The sequence below is a fragment of the Anarrhichthys ocellatus genome, unplaced genomic scaffold (assembly GCF_004355925.1).
Source record: "Anarrhichthys ocellatus isolate YVR2014 unplaced genomic scaffold, GSC_Weel_1.0 scaffold81, whole genome shotgun sequence".
NCBI classification, from domain to species: domain Eukaryota; kingdom Metazoa; phylum Chordata; class Actinopteri; order Perciformes; family Anarhichadidae; genus Anarrhichthys; species Anarrhichthys ocellatus.
In genome coordinates, this window is record NW_022280111.1 from 860824 (window position 1) to 872095 (window position 11272).

General features: G+C 44.6%; 1 protein-coding gene across 3 annotated transcripts in view; it reads left to right on the forward strand.

Moving 5' to 3' along the window:
- The window catches only part of usp45 (ubiquitin specific peptidase 45), a 35710-nt gene that overhangs the window by 9246 nt on the left and 15192 nt on the right, over nucleotides 1–11272 (forward strand). For all 3 annotated transcript variants that reach the window (XM_031874418.1, XM_031874416.1, XM_031874417.1), the window contains exons 6-8: nucleotides 7500–7651; nucleotides 9503–9598; nucleotides 10569–10699. In XM_031874418.1, coding sequence (XP_031730278.1) covers nucleotides 7500–7651; nucleotides 9503–9598; nucleotides 10569–10699 — 379 coding nt within the window. The remainder of the gene's footprint in view (nucleotides 1–7499; nucleotides 7652–9502; nucleotides 9599–10568; nucleotides 10700–11272) is intronic.

An 11272-nucleotide genomic window follows, 5' to 3' on the forward strand; every position in this document is an offset into this window, starting at 1 on the left:
CATCCCCCACCTCTCCCACTCAGTCCGCCCCCCCCCCCCCCCCCCCCCCCCCCCCCCCACCCCCCCACCCTACAACATCACATGACTGCACAAATTAGTGGAATTAGGCGCTCGAGCGATGCTTCCCGGCTGGGTTCCCTGAAGAACAAGAGCAGCTGCGCGGGGGTTCAGCCACTGCCCTGTCGTTCTTTGTCTCTCCATCGCTATCCGTTTCCGTCCCGCGCGCTCCCTCCGCCGAGCCGCTGTATGTCTCACCACCTCTGGGCCTGTGTGCTGCACTAGTGGGAGCCAGGGTCCTCAACAAGTCGGAGCGACTGGATCTGAACAGCTGGAGGGCAGTAACTCTCAGCGGACACACAGCGAGGAATGTTGAAATGAACAAACGCTATTTTCTCTCTTTCTGCATCATATGTTTTGTTGGCCGCTACAAATGGTTTTATGTCTCAGTTAGAATTGTAATTAGTGGAACTCTCGTGTATTCTTTGCAAAAGAGAGCACAAGCTCTCGCAGGAACAGAACCTGAATAACTTTAATTTGCCGAGTACATTACACACCTGAGGAATTTGCAGATTTGTTTTGAGTAAAGCGTGTTTTTAGAGGGCCTGTGTAGCCTGCGTTTCTCGGCTACACTCAGTGTTTTAGGGACAGACGGGAACCTCCCGCAGTACAAGGAATGAACAGAGGTATTTATACATTAGATATACTGCACAGTTGGTTGACAAATGTACACATTTCTAGTTTCCAATTTCCATCTCCATCCCACTGCTCTTTACAAGCATATTCCTTCAAGTTATATTCCCCATCACTATTCATTTAGATTCCCGCGTTGTTCTTTCAGTGATGCTGTTTCTCCATCACAATACGTCGTTTACGAACAAACTCTTGCAATAGTGCACCAGTGCTTTGAACCAGATAAACAGAGAAGACTGCGGATGAGCAATTCGTGTGTGTCTTATATTGTCCATATATTTGTGGAGCCGTCCTTTTGTGGACATGATTCAAACCAGGGGTCCACGTGGGTGGGAAAGGCTCTTCTGAGCTGGACAGTTGCTGCCTACAGCTTTCCCCTTTTGCCTCTTTAAATTACCTGTCACCTCTCCTGCCACCCGATTGTTCCACACCGGTCGGCCAAATGGATATAGAAGCAGGCAGCCATTGTTGCAACAAAATAGGAGGTTGTTGTCTGTTGAGGAGCTTGTGAAATTGCATTTCAGTATGAAGGCCATGTTTTCAGAGGAAACTGCTGTTGTACGTTTTTTTGCTATAGACCCCAAGCACAAAAGAACCCCAGCAAGGATTTATTTTTTTCAGAATCTATAATAATTCTGTACAACAACAGCTCAGTTGTAGAAAGAAAGTCGATTAACTGTGCTCTCTCACCATCAAGGCTTTCAGCTCAAGTACCAGAGTCCCAGTAAAAAGCGAATTGACCTCAGGGAGCGAGACTCCAGCTTGTAACAGCTGGGGAGTCTTTGTGGAGCAAATTAAAATGTTGCTTCTGAATAGGCACCAGAGCTCGTCTCTCATTGGAATCTGTCAAATCTGTCTTGTTTTATGGCAGCAATTGTTATCAATCGCTATATTACTGTGTCATATATTACCATACTGTGTATTTGAATAAAAAAGCAATACATCAGCTTAACTAAAATGTTATAAAAATGATTTATCTTGGTGCTAAACTGTTGGTCTATTTTAATTCATTCATTCAGATATAGTTTATATAAACATGACATTGAAGTGTTTGGACAAAAACATTTTGAAACAAAGGCTAAATGTATGTCTATCTATAGATTGGCCCGTCTTTCAAACACATTTGTGGGTTATAGATATTAAAGTAATAAAGCAAAATGGGCCATTAAGCTGTAAAATTAAAAAAATATATGAACGTATATACAAATGCATACATATATATTTATGTGTGTGTGTGTGTGTGTGTGTGTGTGTATATATATCAATATATATATATATATATATATATATACATACACGCATACATATATATTCCCAAAATTGCATACTCCACGAGCACAAGACAGAATTGTGTAAAATCATTTCTGCAAGGGATTACCTCTTTTTTCCAAAAAACAAAAAAATCAGAATATCAAGATTTCAATGTATTTATTTCTTATTCCACCTGGCCTCTATATGTATTTGTGTATTTGACTCAACTCTGTGGTAACAGTTTTGTAGGTCACTAGTGTTGGTCATACTTATTTCAAATTTGTTCGTCTCAGCAGAACAACTTTGCATCCCAGTAAATAAATCATCTAATGAGTAAAAAGTATTGCTTTTTGGGGGGCCTGGAATGTTTTACCGTGAGATTTGTACTGTTGTATGGAGTGCTGTCATGCTTTGAAGGTTATCATATGCTTATATGAGGGATATTTACATTCATACGTCTGCATTGCCTGTGTGACTCCGATGAGAGAGATTGTTAGAAGTTCCTTCGAACAAAGAAATTTAAGAAACCGTTTTGTGTTCAGATTACTCCCGCGCTCACTCTCCCGAGATCGATGTCTCCGTTGACTTGTCCTCCTCTGAGAGACGTTGACTGAAGTCGTTGATACAGTGTTGTGTGATCACTGCACCTTTACTCACCTGGTTTTCTTGCCTCTGGCTGTTGATCTTTGGAAACTGTAGTCTTTGGCTTACTGTCAGTTTAGCTCAGCCGAGTCAGTAGCCAGCAAGATGCTTGTCCCCTGGTGGTGCTTTCATGGAGGTAATCAAGGGTGATCCTGTCTTTATTCCCACCACCGCACATGAAAGTAGGCCAGATAGTGGGTAGCAAAAGCTGTGTGTGTGTGTGTGTGTGTGTGTGTCTGTAACTAACATGGCACTGGGTTCTTTTTGGCCTCAGATGGCAAAGAAACAGGCTTTTCGTGCCCTGCAGTCACAACAAATTAGTGAATTAATAAGACATTTGGTGTTGCCTGGCCTTCCTCTTGACTGCCTGCTCTGCATGAAGGGAGCTGGCCTTGAACCTCCACACTGCTGCACTGTGTGTGTGTGTGTGTGTGAGTGTGTGTGTGTGTGTGTGTGTGTGTGTGAACATGGAGGAGGCATGAAGCCCACTGGCCATGGGATTTAAGGTCTCTCAGCCCAACTGTGAATCAGATCAGGAAGACTATGAAAAAGCCACTCAAAATGGAAAATACGTTTTCACAGGCTTTTATTTTTGGCTTTATTATAACAACAAAATGAAAAAAGGGCACATGTAAATTTGAGCGAGCAGCAAATGTTGGTGTAAAACAAAGTTGAAAAGAATATGCTTTAGTTTATGGCATTGTTTCAAGAGCTTGAATTGTCTCACACAGGGCCTGGTGTTGGCCTTGTTTCAGCTCGCAAAATGTCACAACAATGCGAGCACATGCGCGGCACAACATTGTGCTTTTTGAAAGAGTTTCCGTGAAGCTTTTGTGTCTTGTCTCTTTTTTTTCTTTTGCGAGGACTCCAGTGCTGTTTTCGGCAAAAGCAAACGAGGCCTATGTTGGGTCCCTTGTGTGAAAAAGAGCAGGGAGTGCAGGAGGTGTTGGTGTACATGCGTGCATGTGGACAATCCCGAGCACCGTGACGCTTTCCACTACCCTGGGGAAAGGCTCCACAGTGGCACTGCTGCCCATACTCGGTGGCTGAGCAAGGAGGGCCAGGTGGTGGTGCCGAGTGCGGCACAGTCAAGCGTGGACGCAGCGCATGCTGTGACATTCGCCTTTCGCCGACTGCTGCAGGGAGAGGAAAAATCTGCTTTTCCATATGCTTGTGCTCGTCGCAACCCTTCCCTCCACCCACTGCCCCCTCCCATCCCACTGATTCTGGCCCCCACCACCCCCTCTCTTCTCCCCAGTCTCAACCAGATGGCTCCCTGAACATTGTTTACCTTGGGTGACGGTCCCAGATGCAGAGTGTGTCCATCGGCATCCCCATTCCGCCCAGTTAGTTTCCTCATTCCTCTGCTCCCTCTTCAGCTGAAGTGCCAGTCACGGCCCTTACACTCAAGTTGCATTAAGTCTGTCGATTTTTTTTGTTGTTGTGCGGATCGTCTCAAAAACACCACAAGTAGACGCACACATGTACGCTCTCTATCTCTCTCTCAATGACTTTCTCTTTTGCTCAGTGGTTCACACTTGCGTGCGCACATCTCTTCACACCTTCTCGGTCTCACACCAAATACGGAGAAGCAGAGTTTGTTTCCCTGATCAGGGCTGCCGTCTTTCCCCGGCTCCACTTGTTTGCTGTGCATTGTGTGTGCTGACATATGGGAGCTCCCTTATGGCTGCCTATTGACGATTGGAAATAGGCCTCCAGATGTTGCCAGCGCAGAGGGCCAGATGCTTTTAGCACCACTGGGTGGAGCGCCACAGAAAGCCCGTCGTCCCGACAAGCTGTACCTCGCCCCCTTCTTAGACACAAACGCTCTCCTCATTTCTCATCAGTGTTAAATGCTTTTTTCAGATAAAGCGATGTAAATTTCAAGCACCACAGTTGGTGCGGCCAAGAGAAATACAATAATGCAGCAGACCTGAAAGAGAGTGTGTACTGCATGCGTGTGTATGTTCAAGTGAGTGCGGTTTCAACAGCAAAATTGCCCTCATGCCCCCGTTCCTTTTAGTGGGATGTGATTGTGTATAAAATGCAAATTGCCACGAGTGAAAAGCCCACGGTTTACATTCCGCTGATGTCGTTGGCCTTGAAGAGGAGAAGCCCGTGGGCTAGCGGCCGGCGGTGGAGTTACTGCGGCTGCAGATTGAATAGCTTCTTCAATACACATGTTGCACAAGGAGCGGTGCTGTGGATTGAATATGTTCAAGGGCAAGGCCATTGTGTGTGGAGGGAAAAGAACGGAGAGAGCAAAGGTGCAGGTTATCGGGGTGATTGTGATGGTTTACGGTTCAATTGAATTTCCTAAGATTGGACAGTTCAGGCCAGTGACCTCGCTGCAGCCTGCTCTCTTTAGTGGCTCGTACGGGTGAAGTGCTCAGCGCTGCCGTCGGTCCCTGTAAGAAATTGCCATTTTGCACCGACATGTCTTGTTATCCGCTTACAACACAAGGAACTTGTAGTATCATTTACTATAAAAGCCTTTGAATTCTTTAAGAAAATTATAGCACAGTCATTGTAATTCTACAGCAATCATTTTCTAATCAACATGGAAAATATCCTTCCTCCTTTTTTGTAATATATTAAAGAACCATTTAAATATTTTCTAATCATGTCATGGGGGGGATATCCAGTTGCGATGCAGCAGCTGCTGTTGTGCATTGCAATCTCCTCTTGTTGGTGTTTTCAAAGATGCTCATGTGAGATTTTCAATGGAAGCCGGTGACACGGAGCTACAAACTGACGGCCGACACGTCGCCGAGCGTGAACCGGTCTCCACTTTTCTCAGCGCTCCAATGACACAGTGAAGCGTCAATCAACCATATGGTTTAGTTTCACCCTGTTCCGTTCCATCTAAAAAAAAAAGGAAAAGGCCACCAGCCAGTTCCCAGTGCTGTTTAAGCGCTCGAGCAACACTTCAACGGCGACTCGGCCGGTTACGCTCGGCTGTTTTGTTGCTTTTGTGGTTCGTAGTGTCGACATATAGAACCTTTCTTGAAATCTGAAAAGCTTTTAAATCTTTGCGAGTTGATTTCCATCTTTGCCTTTTCTAAAGGTAGAAAATCAATCTAAATCAAAATTTGTATTTAATGTGCTAAAACATGAACATTTACCACAACCATTATATATATTAAAAAAACTTTTACTATGTACAATATTGCTGAAAGTAATAATAAGAATACTTCCACAATTTTGCATTCTTAATATCAGACCTACCAAGTTAATATCAATCAAATATCAATAATGTGGTATATTTCCTGCAGCCATCCTGGCGACATGCCTGTAGACACCAGTAGGTTCCTGTGTGTTGTGCCTTAGAGATCAGAGGGACCATGTAGTGCTCTACTGTGTCATCCAGCGTGAAGCCCATGATATCCTGCATGAGGCTAAACGGCTGGGATTTTCTGAATCCGTCAAACTTCTCCAACACCACATTGAGCGAACACCTCTCTGCCTCAATTAGCACCTTCTAACTTATCCCGCATTCATTGCTTCACTCGTCTCCCTCCCGTAACGCTAACTCCATCAGCACCACCTCCGTTTCTTCATTCTCTCTGAGCGAAGTGACACCGTGTGATAGCGTGTTCTTCACACACGGACATCTTCTCCCGACTGCAGCGACCAATTTTTACAGAGAAAGAAGTGAGAAGTCTCGTAATTATCAAAAGTGCAATAGTCTGTAAATGAATGTTACATTTGGGAACCCTTTAAATGATCCGTATTTTGTCAAACCTGCGTGAGAGACTGTTACAGCTGAAATTTGTAGTACTGTTTCAGCAGATTCAAGTATTTGCTTCTACATCGTATATTATGGGTGGTTGTTTCTTTTAACTTAATTGTACTTTAAGTGTGTGGTATGTGAATGCATAGGCTCACGGTGTGAATATTAGAAGAAGACTCTCTATGCATACTTTATATTAAATGGCTCAGTTGCAAAAAAATACAACATAATGGAATTTATTGCACATCTACTGCTCAGAGCTTATTTAACTTTTTATCTCTACTGACTATTACACTTGTGGTAACAAGGCAAAGTTCAGGAAAATGTGAAATATCTGTTGTATAGTGAGAGAGAATGGGCAGCAAAGGGTTGTTTGGCCCAAAACAGCAGCTTTAACCTCTTTTTGAAGTTGCTGAGAGGTGATGCTTTTGGCCCGTTACACATCATTCCCTTGAACTCAACAAATCCGTAACTACTGGCACGTGTCAGTAACACAGTCATTGCTATTGAGTCATCGTTGTGTTTTTTCTTGTCAGCTGCTGGCACGCCTTCAGCTCGCCCAGCTACACTACCGACCCTAGTCCGTGTGTCAGATTCTGACCATCTGTGTCTGAGTTTCTGTTTAAGGTTAGTCTTCATCGGTGATCGGCAGTAACAGCTGGCTCTGGAGAGCCCTCTCTCTCTCTCTCTCTCTCTCTCTCTCTCTAACCCCCTGCCCCCACCCCTTCCTCACTAACCAGCGGAAACTTCTACAGCTGTCATCTGCTTTCCCAAATGACCCAGCTTTCCTTCCAGCTGCCATCCCAGCGCCCTGCTCCCAGCCCCAGTCTCGCTTCAAGGCTAAGCTCAGTTTTTCTTCTGTATCCTGCCGCAATCGCAATTGAAGGGAGGCCGACATCTACCCTCAATCTCAAACACATTGCCAACTCAGCCACCATCTCGGCTCTATCTTTAAAGTTGGCTGCCAGGTCTTCTTATCCAAAATCATCTCCAAAGTAAAGCCAGATCAGGGTTTAGAAACGGAATCTTTAGTGTGTTTCAAAGCCAGCCCACACATCGTAGCCCCATTATGTGTCCGTAATTTCCCGGCTTGTATAGCTCTTGAGTCATTTCACCAATAGACATTGTTTTTGAGTTTCTGCTACTGTGCATCACTCACTTGTTTTGTTTTTCTCGGTTCCAGGAGCGTCACCCAAGATCATCAAGCTCCAAGAGGAACCATCAGAATATACTGACTCGCCTAAAGGCAAGAGTCCAGCCGCCAACAGCACCTTGGTCCCCGTCAAAGGCATAAATAACCTCGGTAACACCTGCTTCTTCAACGCTGTCATGCAGGTTGGTATAGCGATGCGTTAAGTCAAACCTGAGTAATTTTCCGTGTCTGAATACTGTCAGGGAAGAGACTTATATGAAATATATGCTAATATTTAGACAGAATACATACCCTAGGAAATAACAGAAGTAGGTGTGATTAAAGGTATCCTCATAAACATGAAGCATGATCACATTACTTGAAGGTGGATTTCTCACGACAAGTGATGGCTCTATTTTAAGAGACCCTATGATAGCCTAATGAGTCACATGAGTCAATCAACATGACAATATACCTTTCCGTGTTTCCATTTAGGTTACTCAAGTACTGTACTTACGTACAATTTGATGTACTTCCATTTTATGGAAACTTTATATTTATGTATATTGTGAATGCAGGACTTTTACTTGTAACATAGTATTTTCACACTGTGCTCTAGTAAATAATTGAATCATAAACGCATATTGGTTGTATGAATGTGAATGGTGATGACACGGCAAAAAAGTCACCCTCCCAAAGCATGGTAAATGAGGCTGGCGCCGTGTTTCCAGAGGGGGTCGGGTGGGTTTGCCGACATCGCCGCAGATCGCGTACTGAGGACAGTGCGGCCCGGTTAACAGTTGTGCGGGGAACAGGGTGTTCTGTCACTCACCGCAGGAAGAGAGGGCGCAGCGAGCGAGTTCACGGCCCAGGGACCCCGCCAGACACTTTCCGAGCGGAACTAGAGCCAGTCGCTGTGCCACCCTTTGAGAAAATAATTTCAGTTCATTATGAAACTGTGGCGGGACAAAAAAAAAACTTTTGAAAAGATTGGGAAACACTGCCTTTACAATGTGGAAACACTCCTCAAGTGCCGCTTCTGAAGAGCCTGGCCCGTAGTAAACCAGATGTCAGCCTTACAATGACTGTGCGTGTAAACAGGCTCGGCCTTGAGGTCGTTTTGAAGCATATTCAATGCAGCAGTAAATGCAGTGCCGGCTCGGAGCCGTTCACCTTCCCATACATGAGTGGCACTCAGTTGGTGCAGAGCATGTTCACCGTACACCGCAGCCATAGAGGCGCCCCGGTCTTTCTCTGGTCGTGTCATGGTGACTGCAAACCATCGTGCCTCTTCAACAATGAAGCTGTTTTTTTTTCGCCATTTTGTTAATCACCCTCAGGGCCCTCCTCGTTGATTGAAATTTGAGTGAGCGCGCATTACACGGTGTTCCCTCCCTCTCCCTGTCTGTTTGTGTTGTCTCCTTGAAAATTGCAATCTTTTTGGTGAAAACACGTAATTGTCAGGGGATGAGCTGCGTGTGCGTTCACAATGCCAGCTCCATTGTGCGTTTTCCATAGCAACTGTCTTCATCTTCAGGATGTGACAAAACAAATATCTCTTGAAAGGGAAGGAAGGGATGTGTCTCTAACAAGAAGGGACAATTATGGCTTCAGGCTACTCTCTCCACCAAGGATCTTCTCTACATTTCAAACTCACAGATAATGGATGGATTTGAAAACCACTTTCAGAATAATGAACCCACCACAAGTTCTCTAAATCCTACAATGGCGATAACATTTCTCAAGGGTATTTTAATTGACCACATTCGATTGCCATAAAGCAAACTGTGGATACAGTTCATCATCTTTGAAGAATCACAACTTCTTTTCTCGTCCACAACATTATCGCTGGGTCTTTTCATTTGATGAAGAGTAAACTCGGTGCCTATGACCAATTTCGTGATCCAGTGATTCTATAAATATTATCTGCTGCTTAACGTTGTTGATCTTACAAACGATACCTAATTCCATTCAATGCATGGGTGGATTTAAAATGTTCATGAAATGTTTGCAAAGCGGTCTGAAACTAGTTCTGTTCTCTGTTCTCCCCACAGAACCTGTCTCAGACGCACATGCTCATCGACCTCATCCAGGAAGTGAAGGACAAAGGCTACAAACTGAGGATTGGCCCCACGGTCGACACCAACGTGGTACAGTTTGACGTCCATCTACTTTGTTAACGCCATAGTCTTGTCCAAGATAAATTATGTATTGAACAAATGCAAATTCCTGTGCTTTTGAAATGATCATCTCAATGCTGTTTGTGTCTGACCTGTGGTTCTCTGCTGCATCATTTACATGCATTAGATCAGTGACAGTTGACCAGAACTGAATATAGATTAAATGAGTTAATTAAAAATGTATCTTAAGCAACCTTCATTGTTTGGTATTTTTGGCTTCCAGTCAACTTTCAGTCTAATTTTAAAGGAATGCTTCAACCACCAAATGACCATTTGTATATCTGTTACTCAACCCGGGCTTCCTTGAAATCTTGTTTTTCTCGCATGCCTCCATGGTGAATAGTGAAACAAAAAACATAAAGTTTTGATGAATTGAAACACAGTAAAGAACAAAAGAAACAGCGAAACTATATCCACTGTACCGGGGGTACATTTCTAAATATCTCACCCGATTAAATTATACCAAGGATTAAGTTATGCATAATTGATCAGATCACTCGGCCGCTATCTGTCTCCTCTGCTGCGTCACCCCGCCCCGCCTCAGCTCCACCGACGATCTCCCTCTTTGCCCATTTTTGGAGTTAGGCTGTGTCGTCAGTGGCAAGATGGTCGCGGCCCAAAGCCACCCACTTTGAGCTTCACCATGGCCCTTTAGAAACATATGGGCCATGTTTTATACAGTCTATGGTCGACCCACAAGCCCCGGGTCGGATGGGTTCGGGTGAGCTTACCAGAAGATATCATGGGTTCAGGCTGGTGGGTCAAAAAGTGAGAAAAAGCAGAGTTCCGAGGAAGTTATTAATAACAGAGAAATATTGCGCGCATCTAGTACTTCAAGGCAACACAAGATGAGTATTTGATATACAAATGTTATCCTGTTTTGATAAAGTCTTTTGAAATTTGGAAATAAGTGTTTGTATTCTGTCTCTTCATATTACAGAGTCCGCTGACAGTAACGCTGCCCAGTCCAGAGCCGCTGACTTCGGCCATGTTTCTCTTCCTCCAGAACATGAAGGAACCTGGGAAAGGCCCGATCAATCCCAAGATCCTCTTCAACCAGCTCTGCCAGAAGTAAGGCGCTGCTCTTCTTATCAGTCGCTATCAAATCACCCATGATGATACACCAGCTTCACACTCTGTATGCACGTATTCTATCTTAGGGTCAGTGAAGTTGTCTGACTGTGCCAGCAAGCTGTTAGTATTGCAGTTCTCCGTCATCCCAGCAGCAGTTTACAACACAGGAGCCACAGCTTTCACCTGCTTTCATCCCCTCACTGCAGTATAGTGACCACTTTAACCAGCCAGACCCAGGTAGCACCTGGTCCCAGCTGAACGCCCTTCAACACACACAAAACACACTACGGGCACTGTACCCTATTAAATGTGTAGCAGCAGCAACCCACTTGCAGCTCTATCTGCTATCTTGCCACACTGCTGTGCCACCTGTGTCACATTTGATCCAGAGCAAGGTCCAACAGGCCGTGTGACGGGCAGAAACAGCCCGACATTTGTGAACTGAATGAACAGCTCTTTTATCAGCAGTGTGAATGTTTGGTTGGCTGGGTTCTTCTGTGAGCATGGTACACTGCTGGTTGGGTCCACCGTGTGTGTGTGTGTGTGTGTGTGTGTGTGTGTGTGTGTGTG